The following is an 18,195-nucleotide window of genomic DNA, read 5'->3' on the forward strand; positions in this document are numbered from 1 at the left end:
TTCTTGGTTGGCTGTCATTCCTACTGGAGACAAGCTGCTTCCCCTCACTTCTGCATGCCTCTTCTCATCTGTAATGGCACACCATGCTTTTTATAATTTGGAGATGCAACTAAATAATGTCGTGGTGGGTCACAGTGTGCAATATGGTTAGCAGCACCATTACTTTAGTGGTACCCTTGAGACTTGTGCCATGTTTCTGTGTGAAAATAAAGTGAAATAATTAAATTAGCTGCTTCCAACACTGTCGTGGAAGAATTGAAGTAACTCACAAAATGAACTTCATTCCTACCTTGAAAGAGTAACTTGTTCCTAAAAAAAACCCCAAAGTCAGAAGTTCAAAGGTTTAAAGCATAATTGACATTTCCTGAATGCCCAAATCAGTATTTTTTTATGCCAAAAGGAAACCGAGGGTTAATCCAGTGTTAATATTCATTATCATACAGTCGCTAACCACCATGCTGTTACCTGTACTCTCTCAGCTCTTTTATAGATATAATGAAGTTAAGAAGGATTGCTTACAAATGAAGCTTACATGGAATGCTTCACCTTTAGGGAACTGAAACTTTATTAGGACAGAAAAACAAGAAAAAGTCAATGGAAGCACAGGAGACAATGATGAGGTTATTACGCTTGTGTTCCCAGATCCATAGAAATGAGATTATGCACTAACCACTGCTGCTGCTGCTGCTAAGTCACTTCAGTCGTGTCCGACTCTGTGCGACCACATAGACGGCAGCCCACCAGTCCCCACCGTCCCTGGGATTCTCCAGGCAAGAACACTGGAGTGGGTTGCCATTTCCTCCTCCAATGCATGAAAGTGAAAACAGATGACCCATAATGTCTGCCACTTTGTGGCATTCAATGGCTCTTGAGGGGCGGGAGATCTAAGCCTGTCCTCATGTCACGTGAGTATATGTTCCTCGGTTCTTGGTCTCGTTACAACAAAGATTTGGAGTGACGGACATTAAAGCCCTCTCGGCGTGTCACAGTTCTCAAGTCTTGGATAGACCGCATTATAGCTCTCAGGTCTTGAAAGGACCATGTTATAGCTCTTAGACAAATCAGTGTTACAGCTCAGTGTTACAGCTCTATTTTATTTAGAAGATAGCAGGAAAATCCATCTCTGAGGCGTGAGGACACGTTGATCCAAAGACACGAAGAGAAGAGTGCCCCAGCATGTGGGGGAGAGAGAGCGAGCTAGCTTTGGCTCCTCTTTTTATATGTTTATCTTCTCCCTGGGCCTGTCCTATGTAAATTGAGCCAGCCAGGAGTGTTGCTTGTTTTACCTGAGGTCCTGACCCCGGTCCTCAGACCTTCTTTTGTTCTATTTTCGAGGGCTTTTCCCTTCTTTGTCTTTTAGCCACTGCCATTTAGGACTCCTTTCCCTAGTCTACCTACCTAACACTCACAAAGAAGTGCCTATTACACCAAAGCAGTTGTATTAAATGAAAATCTTCCTCAAGTAAAAGCTTCATAGCTTACATCGATTTATCTTGAAGGATGTTCCATATTATACTCAATCTTAAGTTTTGGTGTCCTTTAGAATCACTTGGGCAGTTTGTAAAGGGAGCAGACCTGTCTTCCCCTCTTCAGAGAGGCTCGCAGTGCCTTGGGGTATGTATTTTTTAACAGGCACCCCAAGTAATTCTGTTGTAAAACTTCACAAAACACTGCTATTATAAAATTCTGGCAACATAAATGTTTTAAGTAAAAGCACACCTATTTGGAGCCTGGCTCATTTGTTTAGTAAATGATGATCTCCTATTACATGTAAACCCCTGCTATCTCCCATACTTCAAATACCTGGTATCTGGCAAGACAACAGAGCAGTGGATTAAATTGCATCATTTTCTCTAGTCTATTTCCAATGATTTCATTCTTTATAATAAAAATGATGTCTTACATTTGGATAACACTTTATTGCCTGCAAAGTTGTATATATAAAATATATATTTTAGGTATTTATAATTTCATTTGAATCTTCTCATAAACCAATAAACTAGGGGAAAAAAGATTTTATTATCCTTATTTCACAGACAAATTAGATCTTGTTGGATGATCTGTCCAAGGTTGCATGGCTTTCAAGAACTGGAGAGAGCAGTGCAACCAACTTTTCTGACTTCAAGTTCAGTGATTTCCCCTGAATCACCGTGTTTTCTGTAGTCTGGTGTACATTTGGATTACTTTGCCCATCAAATAGAAAAGAAGTCCCTTGTCACAACCATGAGAGCCTCCTTGTTCCCACACTTTCCTTCCCTCCCCGTGAAGTCTAACAAAATAATTTGGAGAGATATTTCCCTATAGTACTGCTTTTCCTCATTGTGAGTTTGTTTTTAAAGAACAATCAAGTAAACTTTTCAGGTTCCTATAAAATTTGTTTGCCTGTCTTTGGGGATTCTGCTGGATTTTACTCCTGAAAATGACACCTGAGTCCTAGAATAATATACTTTTCGTTAAAGGAAGAATTTCCAAGAACTTAGGTAGTAAGGAATTTTGATGAAAAACAACTCCAAGTGGCAACTGTCATAAAAGGAAGAGTGAGGCTCTCCTGGGTTCAAATACTATTTGACTTACCCCTTGGAGCCTCTTCCTGCTCAGCGGCAAGAATGGGGATGGTATTCTGTCTTGAAGGTGAAAGGTTGCTGCTGAAAGCCATGTGTTATGCTGGGATTCGTGACCTCTGGAGGAGAGGATTTCGATTCTGGGTCAGAGACAAGGCTTGACTACTTGGAGCTTTTTGTGTAGCAAAGTTTTATTAAAGTATAATAGAGACAGGGAAAGCTTCTGACACAGATATCGTAAGGGGACAGAAAGAGTGCCCCTTTGCTAGTTTTTGAAGTGAGAAATAGATTTAAGGGCCTAGATCTGATAGATAGAGTGCCTGATGAACTATGGAATGAGGTTCGTGACATTGTACAAGAGACAGGGATCAAGACCATCCCCATGGAAAAAAATGCAAAAAAGCAAAATGGCTGTCTGGGGAGGCCTTACAAATAGCTGTGAAAATAAGAGAAGTGAAAAGCAAAGGAGAAAAGGAAAGATATAAGCATCTGAATGCAGAGTTCCAAAGAATAGCAAGAAGAGATAAGAAAGCCTTCTTCAACGATCAGTGCAAAGAAATAGAGGAAAACAACAGAATGGGAAAGACGAGATCTCTTCAAGAAAATTAGAGATACCAAGGGAACATTTCATGCAAAGATGGGCTCGATAAAGGACAGAAATGGTATGGATCTAACAGAAGCAGAAGATATTAAGAAGAGATGGCAAGAATACACAGAAGAACTGTACAAAAAAGATCTTCACAACACAGATAATCATGATGGTGTGGTCACTGACCTAGAACCAGACATCCTGGAATGTGAAGTCAAGTGGGCCTTAGAAAGCATCACTACGAACAAAGCTAGTGGAGGTGATGGAATTCCAGTTGAGCTATTTCAGATCCTGAAAGATGATGCTGTGAAAGTGCTGCACTCAATATGCCAGCAAATTTGGAAAACTCAGCAATGGCCACAGGACTGGAAAAGGTCAGTTTTCATTCCAATCCCAAAGAAGGGCAATGCTAAAGAATGCTCAAACTACTGCACAGTTGCACTCATCTCACACGCTAGTAAAGTAATGCTCAAAATTCTCCAAGCCAGGCTTCAGCAATATGTGAACCGTGAACTTCCTGATGTTCAAGTTGGTTTTAGAAAAGGCAGAGGAACCAGAGATCAAATTGCCAACACCCGCTGGATCATGGAAAAAGCAAGAGCGTTCCAGAAAAACATCTATTTCTACTTTATTGACTATGCCAAAGCCTTTGACTGTGTGGATCACAATAAACTGTGGAAAATTCTCAAAGAGATGGGAATACCAGACCACCTGATCTGCCTCTTGAGAAATCTGTATGCAGGTCAAGAAGCAACAGTTAGAACTGGACATGAAACAACAAACCGGTTCCAAATAGGAAAAGGAGTACGTCAAGGCTGTATATTGTCACCTGCTTATTTAACTTATATGCAGAGTACATCATGAGAAACGCTGGACTGGAAGAAGCACAAGCTGGAATCAAGATTGCCAGGAGAAATCTCAATAACCTCAGATATGCAGATGACACCACCCTTATGGCAGAAAGTGAAGAGGAACTCAAAAGCCTCTTGATGAAAGTGAAAGTGGAGAGTGAAAAAGTTGGCTTAAAGCTCAACATTCAGAAAATGAAGATCATGGCATCTGGTCCCATCACTTTATGGGAAATAGATGGGGAAACAGTGGAAACAGTGTCAGACTTTATTTTTCTGGGCTCCAAAATCACTGCAGATGGTGATTACAGCCATGAAATTAAAAGACGCTTACTCCTTGGAAGGAAAATTATGACCAACCTAGATAGCATATTGAAAAGCAGAGACATTACTTTGCCGACAAAGGTTCGTCTAGTCAAGGCTATGGTTTTTCCTGTGGTCATGTATGGATGTGAGAGTTGGTCTGTGAAGAAGGCTGAGCACCAAAGAATTGATGCTTTTGAACTGTGGTGTTGGAGAAGACTCTTGAGAGTCCCTTGGACTGCAAGGAGATCCAACCAGTCCATTCTGAAGGAGATCAGCCCTGGGATTTCTTTGGAAGGAATGATGCTAAAGCTGAAACTCCAGTACTTTGGCCACCTCATGCGAAGAGTTGACTCATTGGAAAAGACTCTGATGCTGGGAGGAATTGGGGGCAGGAGGAGAAGGGGATGACAGAGGATGAGATGGCTGGATGGCATCACTGACTCAATGGACGTGAGTCTGGGTGAACTCCGGGAGTTGGTGATGGACAGGGAGGCCTGGTGTGCTGTGATTCATGGGGTCACAAAGAGTCGGACACGACTGAGCGACTGAACTGAACTGAACTTTGGGTCTTTTGGTGCTGCTAAGCAGATAAGAGAGACACCTCAAGGCTGAGGGATTTCACCAGGCCCCTCTCCTATCATATGCACTTTTGAGATAGGATAGCACGAGGTGTGTCATCCATCCGCCCCCAATAAGATTGACATGAATACTGGTTTATTGAGCCATTATCAGCCCAAGGTTTGAAAAATGAAAAATAAAAAGCTAGCTTTAAGCAGAACCATTTTGAAGAAAGGGCAGATTCCCAAGCAAATACATAGTTTCATTAACATAGCTTAAGCAAAATATTTCCATAAGAAAAACGCATTGGTTAGCTCTAGGCTGAACCAGGTATCATCAACACAGAATTAAAAGAAGGCTCTTAATTTTGTGTAGAGAAGGAAAAACAGAAACAAAATCTTCTGCCACTTGCAGTTCATTTCCTTCTGCCACTTGGGGATCTCTGCCCTTTCTGCCTGTTACCCTCTCAAAGGGTTGCTATAAAAATTCAAAATAACACTTTTGCAATGTTTTTCAGTTTCTTGCACATAGTTTTGAATTATGTAAAAATGGAATTTGTGTTCACTTAGTACAAATCTCACCTTTGGAAATTTCCTACACCTATGAAAAGATATCACCAGCTATCTATAAGAAAGAGAAATATTATTCTACAAGTTCTATGCTCTGCTTGTTAGTGTGTGTGTGTATGTACAGATTGATGTATGTAGGCCTTTTTTTTTTTTTTTTTTTCTGTGCCTTTTACAAATGGGGCTGGGAAGACAACGGCGATTCAGTGCTTCCTATTGGAATACCTCTGACTAAAGATGCAATGTCTAATGGCTTGGTTATGAGTCTGAGAAGAGAGTAAGGATGAACATATACTATTCTGTTATATCTAAATGTTTCGAGAGCATTGTGGCTTAGGAAACGTGAAGTAAGGATTTGAAATTCCCAAATGAGCTGTCTGAGCCTTTGCTGTTGTAATAATGTCTTCCTCCTTCAACTACTACGTCTGCAGACATAGACTTTTCTATAATGATGGCGTCAGCAGAGACCTTGCAGAGAGGACATAAAACAAAAAGGCTTCTTGGCTGTCAAATAAATTCCTGCCAGTTAAAGTGACTGAGCAGTGGAATCTGGCAGCTGGGACAGACAGGAGCAGCCAACTGTGCACTCAGTGTCGCCACTCATATCTAGGGGGCCTGAGCTGAGGGTATGGGAAAAGCTCCACGTGGACTTCCACTGAGAGCACTGTGTGCTTTTCTCATCCCTGCTTTTTATCTTCTTCCTTTCCCCTTCTTCTTCCTCTTTTCTGTCACTCTAATACCAAACTGTAAGTCTTAGAGGGAGAAGGCAGTGGCAACCCACTCCAGTACTCTTGCCTGGAGAATCCCATGGACAGAAGAGCCTGGTAGGCTGCAGTCCATGGGGTCACGAAGAGTCGGACATGACTGAGTGACTTCACTTTCACTTTTCACTTTCATGCATTGGAGAAGGAAATGGCAACCCACTCCAGTGTTCTTGCCTGGAGAATCCCAGGGATGGGGGAGCCTGGTGGGCTGCCGTCTCTGGGGTCGCACAGCGGACACGACTGATGCAACTTAGCAGCAGCAGCAGCAGCAGCAAGAGTCTTAGAGATAAGAATGATGTCTTACCTTCATCCCCATGTGTGCATGCCAAGTTGTTTCAGTCATGTTGGATGCTTTGCGACCCTATAGACCAGTAGCCCACCAGGTTCCCCTGTCCACGGGATTCTCCAGGCAAGAATACTAGAGTGGGTTACCACGTCCTCCTCCAGGGGATCTTCCTGACCCAGGGATGGAACCAGCGTCTCTTACCTCTCCTGCACTGGCGGGCGGGTTCTCTATCACTCATGCCACCTGAGAAGCCCCACCTTCATCTCTAGACCTCCTCCTCAATGCAAGATTCATTTCACTTGCTGCTCAGAAGGCAGTTGCTGTGCGAAACCAAAGACCTGGAAAAAGAATGGCTCCCACCCCTCCAGGGCCATTTCTCATGGCAAACCTTTGGGTTTTTCCAAAAAGACACCCACTCCAGTATTCTTGGGCTTCCCTTGTGGCTCAGCTGGTAAAGAATCTGCCTGCAATGCAGGAGACCTGGGTTCAGTCCCTGAGTTGGGTAGATCCCCTGGAGAAGGGAAAGGCTACCTACTCCAGTATTCTGGCCTGGAGAATTCCATGGACTGTATAGTTCATGGGGTCACAAAGAGTCAGACACGACTGACCAACTTTCCCTGAGCGACAAAAAAATAATAAGATTAATTTTTTTATTATTGTCCTTAACCACTGTGTCTGGAGAATGTTTAATTATATCTTGTGACTTTCCTTTCTAAAATAGGAAAATTGGCATTTTGACTTACCTTATAAAGAAGTGGTCTTTTGAGAACCAGATTTCATGGAGAGGTTTTTCTTAAAAATACATAGTATGGCAATTGTTTGCATGTAAATGAATTTTTTAAAAAAAATGTTTCTTTCTGAAATACAAAAGAATCCATCACAACAGCTCATTTTCACTATTGGTTTGTTTCATAAATTCAGTTTTCTCAGATTGGATAATACTTTTTTCCAGTATATCATAATTAGGAATTATTTAATATATCATAATTTAGTATATCATAATTAGGAAGTCCAAGTTAATGAGATTTTCCTGGGGCTACACTCATTAGGTTTGCAAAAATTCTAAACACTGTGTGGAATTCCTCTCTCAACTCCTCAGCTCATCAACAGAATTGCTCAGTCCAAACAAATCTTATAATTTCTGACTTTGTTTTCCCAAGTTGGTCCCAGAAGGATTAATAACATCTTAAATAAAACCAAACTGTTTTAAGAGAAAGAAAAAGCAGGAAGAAAAAAAGACAATACCCTTCAGTGGCATAGCTCCCTACTATTTGGTATCATCCTCCTGGTGTCCCCTTGTCTCCTAATCCTTGCCCTCCCCTCACCTCGAGGGTCCTCTTGAGAGGTGCAGTTATGAGTAACAGCCCTAGTGACACTTGCCACACACCATGAGAGAACAAATCCTTCAGATGTGAGTCATGCAAAGATCTTTGTTCGTCTGTTTTAAGCATGGAATTGTTCCCTCTCTGCTTGAGTAAGTCTCAAGCATCAATTTCCTCTTCTCTAGAGAACAGACAAGGGGGTCTTGGAAGATGAGGGAAGAGGAACCAAAAGCCTACTGGAGGGTAATGTGCTATGGTCCAAATAGATATTCAGAATAACACTGTATTTTATTTAGGGCTGCATACATATATAGTACTGATGATAAGGAAACCATCACAAACCTGGGCAGGAGCAGAACTTTGTGGCCTGATGTGATTAGTTGCCCATTCTGTTAAGTAACTTATTCCTGATAAAAAAAAAAAAAAAAAACAATTGAGCAATTTTTTGTTAGACTTTAATGTTGGCTAACCATCAGTCTTGTGACTTTCAGCAACACATTTAAACATGCAACAACCTTCATACAGCCCTATGACCTTCTGAATAACCCTAACTAGTTTCCCTTCCCCTCCTCCCTCCCTCCCTCCCCTCTCTCTCTGTCTCCTTCTCTCTCCCCCCACTCCCTCTCTCTACCCTCTTTTCTTCTCTCCCATCTGCTCTCCCTTTGTTCTTCCTTCCTCTCTTCTCTTCTTTTCCCTTGATTTTTTTAAAAAAATTAAAGTAGCTCAATCAAAAGAAAATCTTTAAACTGGTTTTCTCATGAATCTTTTCCTTTTGAAAAGTTCAAAACAAATCCTTGGCACTCAGTTGTTCCCAATTGACTCATCTGAGAAGTGGATTGCTAACAGTGTAACAGCTATATAATCATATACTAATGTGTAGAAATAATAATTTAAAATGTCAGAATAGTTGTTACCAGAAGGGAGAAAGGAAGGAAAATGATGTTAGAGGGATACACATAGGGGACTTTAACTGAACCTCTAATGACTTAAACTCCAGAAGCACATAAAGTGAAATGTTATAATTTGATAAAGCTGGGCAGAGGGTTATTTTTTCAATTATTCTCCATAACTTTTCAAATATAATATATAGGATTATAATTTGTCAAAAAAATATTCCAGGAAGTAAGAAAATCATATTGAACTGTTAAAAGACAAACTGAGGCATATTATTAAAGGTTTTAAGAGTTTATAGGAACAAATCTCAATTTGAATTAGACAATGCCAAACTGGAACTGGTTAGGAGTACTCCACCAGGAGGTGTTGGGGAGAGATTTGATTATAGAGAACAGGCAAAAGAAAGTAAGGAAATCATTGATTGGTTATTGCGTAAAGCCTAATTGGTTGTCCTTTGTTTTCAATTTCATAACCTTGAGGCATTGATGGGCTTAGATTCCGGTTTACTTCCACAGGCCACCATGGCATTTAGAGCCATCTTAGCATGACCTTCTTGTTTAGTTAATTTAACATACCTCACCAGGAGCTGGCCCTTCTCTGCCAGCTTCTCCCTAACTTCCCTCCTGTTTCACATCCGTCTTTCAGCTCACCACCACAAATGTGCACATAAAAATGTAGGACCTGGAAAATATTTGAAATTTTCCGCCAATTTTAATTAGTAAGTAGTTATTCAATTAATTCTGTATGCAGATCTTTTCTTATGAGATGAATGATTTTCATAGGCCAGAAGATAAAGAAAAATCCTAAAAATACAGCATCCTATTTAGTGGTTGACAAATACTTAAAAAACATTGTCTCTCTCTAAGTCACTGAGATAAGGTTATGAGTTGGATACAGTCTCTATTTGCCGGGGTCCAGCCCCAGGGGATCCAGGGAATTAGAAGGGGAGATGGCTTCGGCGATAAGGATACGATAGCTTTAATTAAATGTTAATTAGAGATATAAAGAGTAATAAAATAAGGATAGCTCAGGAGGAAAATTCAGTGGAGAAAAGAGGCTGAATAACTTGGTTTACGTGGAAAGCTAATAAAATTCCAAGGCAAGGAATTTACGTCAGCTACGTAGGCCTCAGGCATACTCCCGTTCTCCGGAAGGAGAGGAGACACTAAGGCCTCCCTGGTCAGATCTTAGAAGCCCAGGCATAATTAATAGGCTTGATGAGCCTCCACGTTTCAGATGGGAATTCAGCCAGAAGGTGAGAGAAAGAACGACATGGGGAGACCAGTCTTTCAAGGAACTGATCCCATTTTTCATTTTCCAGGGTCTGTTTTTATAACTGAGATGTTATACAAAAGTCACGTGGGGACAGCAGTCCTGACTTTTATTAAAGTCAGGTGCTTTATACAAATGTATACAGAGGTCTTAGGGGTGTTACATCATCTTTTGGCCAGGGGGCCTGCTGACAATTTATGACCCTCTCCTTGTGACAGTGGTCAGTCAACCAGAACACTTATTTCTCCAGGGGTGAGTATTCTTAAAACAGATGCCACCTTCCGAAGGTACCAGATAAAGTTACATTCCTATAGGGTGAGGGTGTAGTGGGTTTTAATTAAGGAAAGAATTTGCTTAGCCTAAGGTCTAACGTGATTAGTATCAAAAGTTAATACTTATATCTTCTATATATTCATTAATGTATATAAGGGCAGGGGATGTGAGACTTAGCAGCAAACATTGGCTCAACAAATGAAAAACCCTTCACCAATACAATTTCTAATCAGCCCACTATACTATACTAATAGTTTTCTAACTTCTCTAAAGAACCTATTTTTAGAAGGTTTACAGCATCTCGTGCCTCTCACGGTTGGGAGGCTGTGAACAATCACATGTGGCCGGACAAGCCTGTCAGGCAGGCTAGAGAACCTTCAGAGGAGTTTGTAGGTTGAAACACTCCTATCACGCCCAGGAATTATTACTAACTGGTGCTCTAAGTTAACTCCTTCTCCGAAAGAGGTGGTGGGGGACAGCCCCCCGTAAAGTCAGAGAGCACAAAGTAGTAAAGTAGGCAGACTCTAGTTTTGGGGGTAGATGCTGTAGAATTTCCAGGGGTACTCCTCAGGCTCAATCCCGCCTTTGCGTATGTCGAGCCGTCCTTCCTCATGACCTTTGTCATGGGCGGAGTTCCTCACGCTGGGTCCCGGCATCTATTCACAAGGGTTTGCAGTCTACAAAGTATGTGACACAAGTACCAGAAACTGATGTGGTTTTTACAGAGATTAAAGAGGTTGCCACTCTGAATTAGTCTTAAGACTGAATCATAGAATATTTTAAAAATCATTGAAATGGCTATTGTCAATTCCACTATCATGAGTTTATTCTACAGATGTGGTTACACATGTATGAAATGATTTATACATAAGCCTTGTTTGTTAGAGCAAAAGACTGAAAATAACTTAAATACCCATTAATATGAGTGTGATTAAACTAGGGTAAATCCATGAAATGGAATAATATACAATCAATAGAATGCAGGATCCCGTGTACCATAAAATGAACAGAACACCAAGAAACATTATGAAGTGAAATCAAGTAAGATAATCAGACAAACAATAATAAAATAAAGCACTAAATAAAATTTCAGTATTTTATAACCTGTGTGAGGAAATAATTTAATATGCATATGTATATTCATAGACTATCTCTGTAATGATATAAACAAGAACTAAAAATAGGATGGAAGAAATTGGGTAGTTGAGGAACAGATGTAGGAGGGAGATGTGTATCCTTTAATGCCGTGTATATTTTATACAGTGAACATATATCACATAGTAATAAAATTAAATTATGTAAAAATACAAAGATGTAGGTGAGTTCCATGGTTAGGATTCCAGGTTTTCAGTGCTATAGCCTGGGTTCAATCCCTGATCAGGGAACTGGGATCCCACAAGCCACATGGCACAGCCAAAAAAAAAATACAAAAAGGTAAAAAATAAATTGGAAGTAATAACAGAAAATAGCACTGGGAAAAAGAGTTAAAAGTAAAGACAGACTCTTTTCCTTCCTTTTTTTTTTCCTTTGCAAAATATGTTTAGAATTTTTCAGTTTAGAAGATCAGTGCTCTGGCCTATGAAGGTGATGGATGAAGTAGAAGGTATGAAGGGCATAAGAGAAACTGATCCAGTCAGAGGGTTCTGGCAAGTTCTAGCTATAGTCATCATGCAAGGATGCTAAGGCTGTTTCCTTTCGTGTAGAGAAATTGATGGACTTCCAGCTGCCTCCTCCCCCATAGACTCTGAGCTCGCTGAGGCAGCGAGGGGACCGAAGGATTTTCAGAGCTCTCGTGTTCCCTGGGGATTCTGGCCCCTAGCTACTGATACATTTGATTTGAATGACTGACTGACTAGGGTGCGACCTGGGGGTCCTTAGTGAATTCAATGAACAAGAAGGAACAGAGTTGCCGTGTATTTGCTGTTCAAATTATTATGTTTTGCCATTACCATTATCTAATGATAAAACATTGAGAAAAAACTCAGAAAGATATAAAAAAAATACTTGAATTTGCTGCTTTCAGGCAACTATTTTCATAGAATCTACATTGTTTTAGGTATTATAAGTAATCCAGAGGTGATTTAAAGTATACATAGGGTGTTATATGCAAATAGTATGTCATTTTATATAAGGGACTTGAGCATCCTTGGATTTTGATATCTGTGGAGGTCCTGGAACCAATCCCCTGTGGATATCAAGTTATGACTGTATACATTTAATAATCCTTTTTTTTTTTAGCACAATGATAAGTTAAGCAAAGTCATCTTCTATATTATTATAGTATAGAGTTTTGAATATCAAGGTTTTTTTAAGATTTATAGTATTTATTTCCTCTCTTTGGAAACTGTGAAGCAGGACTTTTAGTTTATAGTAACATAACTCCAGAAAAAACAGATTCCCATTTTCATAACTGACTGTGAGGTATATATTTATATACCTGCAGGTTAATATATGAAAATGTCTTCAATCTGATTGCTCCAGTCTTAGCATTCTAGAATGTATAATTTTCAATTACTAAAGGTCTATTTAATGTAAAACTCATGTCTCACAGTGTATTTTTTTTTGTATGGTTTCCCTGAATTTCTGTTGTACTGAATTTAAAATGTGCATATGAAGGTCCGCAAATGGTTGGATGAGTAGCCAGTTATAGGGAGAATCTCTTTTTCTCTTTGAAACTTCTCATGGGACTTTCTCTTTTCCTGAAGCGTATCTTTTGAAAGTGTAAAAGGCAAAAATTAGAAGGGAAAAAACCTCCATGAACATGAGTTGTTATTATTCACAAAGAGCAGATAACCGTTTGTTAAAAGTCACATTAGCAAATGGCCATTGGGATTTAGAGGGAGTCACCAGTGTTTTAAAAGGAACATAGGAACACACTTTTACACTCTCACCAGTTAGTGCTGGTGCCATTTGAGTCCCAGTGTTGGGGTGTTGTGCTGTTCAATCACTAAGTCATGTCTGACTCTGTGAGCCTGTGGACTGCAGCACGCCAGGATTCCCTGTCCTTCACTATCTTCCGAAGTTGGCCCACGCTGGTGGTTTCACATTGAACGTCTATGTGCAGTGCGTAGACCCTCTTTCATTTCTCACAGGGAGGGGATACATGGTGCTAATGACTTGCAGAGTGCTGTTTGGCCTCCACTCCTCTCTTGGGCACTCACATCTAGTGATCTAGGATTCCCGAAATCCACTTTTAGTTCAAGGCTCTTCTGATGAAGCTCTATTTCTCAGCCTTTAAAACTCCATGGTGCTTCCTGATCAACACAACCATCTCACAATTTCTTGCAACATTAAAATTTCAAAACAAGTGGGACCAATATTGTGCCTAGAGCCAAAATAAAGTCATTTTAGTACTGAGGATGCTTTTTTAAAATTTTTATATATTTTTTAATTGAAAGATAATTGCTTTACAGAATTTTGTTGTTTTCTGTCAAACCTCAACATGAGGATGCTTTTTTTTAACCACACTGACACCACCCTGGAAATTTTAATAGCTCTGGGAAGGTGAAGACATTGAAGAGGATGAAAACTTCCCTTTGCTAAGAGTTTCTACCTTGGCTCTATCCAGCTGGATTAGCAGTTACAAGGGAAGGACTGGGCAGCTGCCTTTGACCTCTTCATGCAGCCTGACTGGGGCTCGTTCCTCAGGGAGGGGGTTGGGCTGATGGAGTAAGCTCAGAATTTGCCCCTCCTCTCACTGACCAGGTATCTCAGCTTTGGTTTTCTGTTCTTTCCCTCTTCCCTTTCAGAGCATCATGTGTACTGGGCGGCGTCAGTGGCACCCAGACCCCCTTCTGATCCACTGCATCCAGTCCTGCGAGGTAAGGTACCCCCCCTCCCTCAAACCCAGACCAGCACTCTCTGCTCTGCTCAACTCACAGAGATTTGAGTCCTTCTGGTTCAGTATCTTGCCCTTTCTCTGCTCCAGTGCCCTCTGTTCAATCTCTTACATGTAGCTCCATAATCCCCAAATTACAGATATTAGGATTTCTGATTTTGCCTTTTTTTTTTAAAGGCAAAATCTCCAGGGTTCCATTTTAAATTACTTAATAAAAAATAAAGTTAAACGCAAGTCAGAATGATTTATGGTTTGGGATTCTCTAACTGGGCCTCACTGGAGCTTAGTTAGATCAGAGTTTTGCAGCTCGATGGCCCACAGACAGGGGTTTGGCCAGGGCAGTGTCTTAAAAAAAATTTTGTTTTGGTTGCTAATGCTTAAAAATTGGGATTTCCACACAAAATTCGTATGTGTATAGGTAACATTTTACATACACCAAATAAATATAAAATCTGTGCAAAGATTTTTCTCTTGAAAAACAAGAATATCTGGCAACTATGGCAACAATTAACTGGATCTGAGTGGCAGCTAGAATGCCAGAAGGGCCGCTGCCCTCCAGTTCACACCGTCCTTAGCTTTCCCTGTAGCTTCTCACCTCCTGGGCTTCTCTCATTGACATCAACTGTCGGGGTCACACAGGCATCTCAGTTTGCAACCTCTGAGGAGGACCTGTAGTCCACTGGTGATTAACCCAAACTAGATTTTTACCAACTCAAGAAATCCTGTTTACGTCTTCACTCAGGGCATCCCCCTACCAGGAGGTAAGTTAGGGGGTTGTGAATTCCTTGACTAAATTAAGAGAAGTTATTACAAGGAAGAGTCAAGAATGAGGTAGAGCCTTGCTCACAGAGCATGACAAAGGAATCCTGACATGTATACACACACACACACACACACACACACGTTCTTGTACCCAGGGAATAGCCAGTAACAAATACAAGTACTCTAGTCTCAGTCACAACAGCCTTTGTTATCCAGACCTCTCACTGGAAGTAATTCAGCCACTTAGCAGCAACACTCGATAATTCTGGCTGCACCTCGAGCGCCAGAGGGAGCTGTTTAACTGCCCTTGACTTCAGCACCCTCCAGTCATAAACACCCAACTCTCTCCATTCTTCTGTATCTCTGTTTCTCTTGATCTAATTCTGGGAAACTGGGATCTATGTGAAGCCAAAGGGGGGAAAAGGGTGGGGTTTGAGACAAAGAGAAAACTGGGTGGGGAAATGATACCAGTAAACTGGCGTGGGGAGAGTGCATCAGGAGAAACGCTAGCTTGGAGTGTGCTTTGTTACGGTGTCAGCCAGCAAAACAGCTCATCTCCTGCCATCATTAGAAAAACAGATGGCAGTGGGGAGGGGAGGAGGGGGAGTGACTCATCCCCCAAGCAGGGGGTAAGAAGGGGGAAGAAGAGGCCAGGGAAGGAGGGAGATAAACAGACAGAAGACTGGAGAACTGGGACGAGATCAAAGGTATCCTGAGAATTCCCTTCTGGTGCTTCCACGCATGATCGCAAGAGGGAGGGTAGACAGCAGGCCCTGGAGCTGGCTTCGGTGTTTCCCAGAAGGTTACAACACACAGCTTTCCCACTTTGTCCTCCCTCCACACTGAACCCAGCGCATGCTGTGGTATCCAGAGCATCCCAGGCTGCTCTCAGCTCCTTTGCTGATGCGATGAAGAACAAAACTGTGTTCCCTCTTATGACCCCCCACCACCCAACTACTATCAGGCACAGACGAGGACTGACCACCACACACCTGTTGGTACCCCTACTCCGGGGGTTCTCAAAGTGTGACCCATGGATAAGCACAATTGGCGTCATCTAGGAACCTTCACTTTCACTTTTCACTTTCATGCATTGGACAAGGCAATGGCAACCCACTCCAGTGTTCTTGCCTGGAGAATCCCAGGGATGGGGGAGCCTGGTGGGCTGCCGTCTATAGGGTCGCACAGAGTCGGACACGACTGACTTAGCAGCAGCAGCAGGAACCTGTTAAAAGTGCCTATTCTCAGGCCCCATCCCAGACTTATTGAATCAGAGGCTCTGGGGGTGGGGCCCATCAATCTGTGCTTTTTATTCTTTTTTTTTTTAATTACTTTTTAATTTTTTTTAATTGGAGGAAAATTGCTTTTCAATGTTGTCTTGGTTTTTGCTGTGCAATAATGTAAATAAATTATAATTATGTGTGTGTATATATATATATAAATATATAAAATATGCTTAGACCTTCAATCATGTCTGACTCTTTGAGACCCCATGGACTGTAACCCGCCAGGTTTCTCTGTCCATGGGAATTGTTCAGGCAAGAATACTGTAGTGGGTTGCCATGCCCTCCTCCAGGGGATCTTCCCAATCCAGGGATTGAACCCAGGTCTCCCACACTACAAGCAGATTCTTTACCATCTGAGCCACCAAGGAAGCCCAAGAATACTGGAGTGGGTAGCCTATCCCTTTTCCAGGGAACCTTCCTGACCTATTGTAGCGGGGAGGGTTTTCCTCATTTTGTGGGGTGATAATTGAAGTGAGTGGTCATTGCATCCATGAACACATAATACTGTCAGATCATATAAGTGTTATCTTCTGTCTTTTTTCCCCTTCCTGCTTCCCTCCCTCCCTCCCTTCCTTCCTTCCTTTTCTTCTTTCCTTCCCAAAAGTCATATTTATGAATTCTAACAAAATGTACAGTCCTAGGTTCCACTTAAATTAAGAACATCTTGTTCTCTAGGGAATGCAAAGGAAATAAAGGCCACACTTCAGCCTCCCTTTGGATAGAAAGGACTAACTTACTTCCTGTAGGATAATTAACATGGAGTGCCCATTGGCTACATTTTGGCTCTACTTTTTCTTTGAGCATGTATCTCTTGCAAGTTCATTGTGCTTCCCAGCAGCACCCATTTTGGCTTACAATTTCTGATAGTCTCTCTTCAACCTTTTGCAGGTTCTTGTAGAGTTGTGCTCTTTCTTTTTGGACAAAAAGGGAGCCATGCAGGAGGACGAAGCAGAATGATGTCAGAATTAGGTTCAAATTCTGAGTCTACCTTTGTTAACTGCGTACAGTATCTGTCTGGCTTTGTCTCAAAACTTCTGTGAGAATCAAGTGAAATAACTGATTTTAAGGTGCTGTGTAATTTGTATGTAATGTAACATATTTGTTGCAGTATTGGCTAAGGAACAATATACATCAGCATGTAAGGATGGGATCTTATTGAAACAATATATAAATATTAAGACTCAAGAAACAGTTCACACACCCATAAGTCTTATGAGTATTATTATATACTGAAGATGGATATGGTTAATTGATGTTCTAGAGGCTTCCAATAAACTGTAGAAAATTTTTAAAGAGTTTTGGGGATGTTTCAAGTAAGTTTCTCTGGGCATGCTACTGTTTCTCCTATAAATTCTGATATATATCCTTGTAAATGACTGTCATCTTACTTATCACATTATTTCAAGATTATATGACAGGTCCATCCTTCCAACAATCTGTGAGCTCCTAGGGATAGGATTGGAGAAGGAAATGGCAACCCACTCCAGTGTTCTTGCCTGGAGAATCCCAGGGACGGGGGAGCCTGGTGGGCTGCCGTCTATGGGGTCGCACAGAGTCGGACACGACTGAAGTGACTTAGCAGCAGCAGCAGCAGTGATAGGATGTGTGTTATTTCCTTGAAAAGCACAGGCCTAACTCTTCAGTGACTCCTGCTTCTTCCCCTTCACAGGCAAGCAGAGAGAGTTGAGCATCTCAAATTGAGAAAGATAGTATCAGTTTTCTGAAGAGTAGCACAGTGGAGAGAAATGTAGGGAAGGAGTAGAAGGACCAGGAGAGAATACAACCCTGTGATGCTTAGAATCGGAGAGCCTTGCAACGAGGGCAGCCTGGAGGAGCCGAGGGAGGCTGTCAGGAGTCTGGAGGCAGGCTTCAACCTCAGTTTCATCCCTTGGTACATGCTTCTTGGACAAGTCCATTGACTTTTCTGAACTGTTTCCTCAGCTTTACAGTTAGATGGATACAATTTATCTTTTAAACTTGTTGATCAGATACCAGGTTCAGTAAACAATGGAGATGGACCTGGGGCCAGGTGTCATTTGGGGCCTTCAAAGTGGCCCCAGAAGAATGTAG

The 18,195-nt window shown here is 41.4% G+C and overlaps 1 protein-coding gene across 1 annotated transcript in view; it reads left to right on the forward strand.

Moving 5' to 3' along the window:
* Positions 1-18,195, forward strand: part of PAPPA2 (pappalysin 2) — a 316,324-nt gene that overhangs the window by 257,793 nt on the left and 40,336 nt on the right. The window contains exon 20 of the mRNA XM_010813486.4: positions 13,989-14,060. Within this exon, the coding sequence (XP_010811788.2) occupies positions 13,989-14,060 (72 nt within the window). The remainder of the gene's footprint in view (positions 1-13,988; positions 14,061-18,195) is intronic.

The sequence above is a fragment of the Bos taurus genome, chromosome 16 (genome assembly GCF_002263795.3).
Source record: "Bos taurus isolate L1 Dominette 01449 registration number 42190680 breed Hereford chromosome 16, ARS-UCD2.0, whole genome shotgun sequence".
In the NCBI taxonomy this organism is placed as follows: Eukaryota; Metazoa; Chordata; class Mammalia; order Artiodactyla; family Bovidae; genus Bos; species Bos taurus.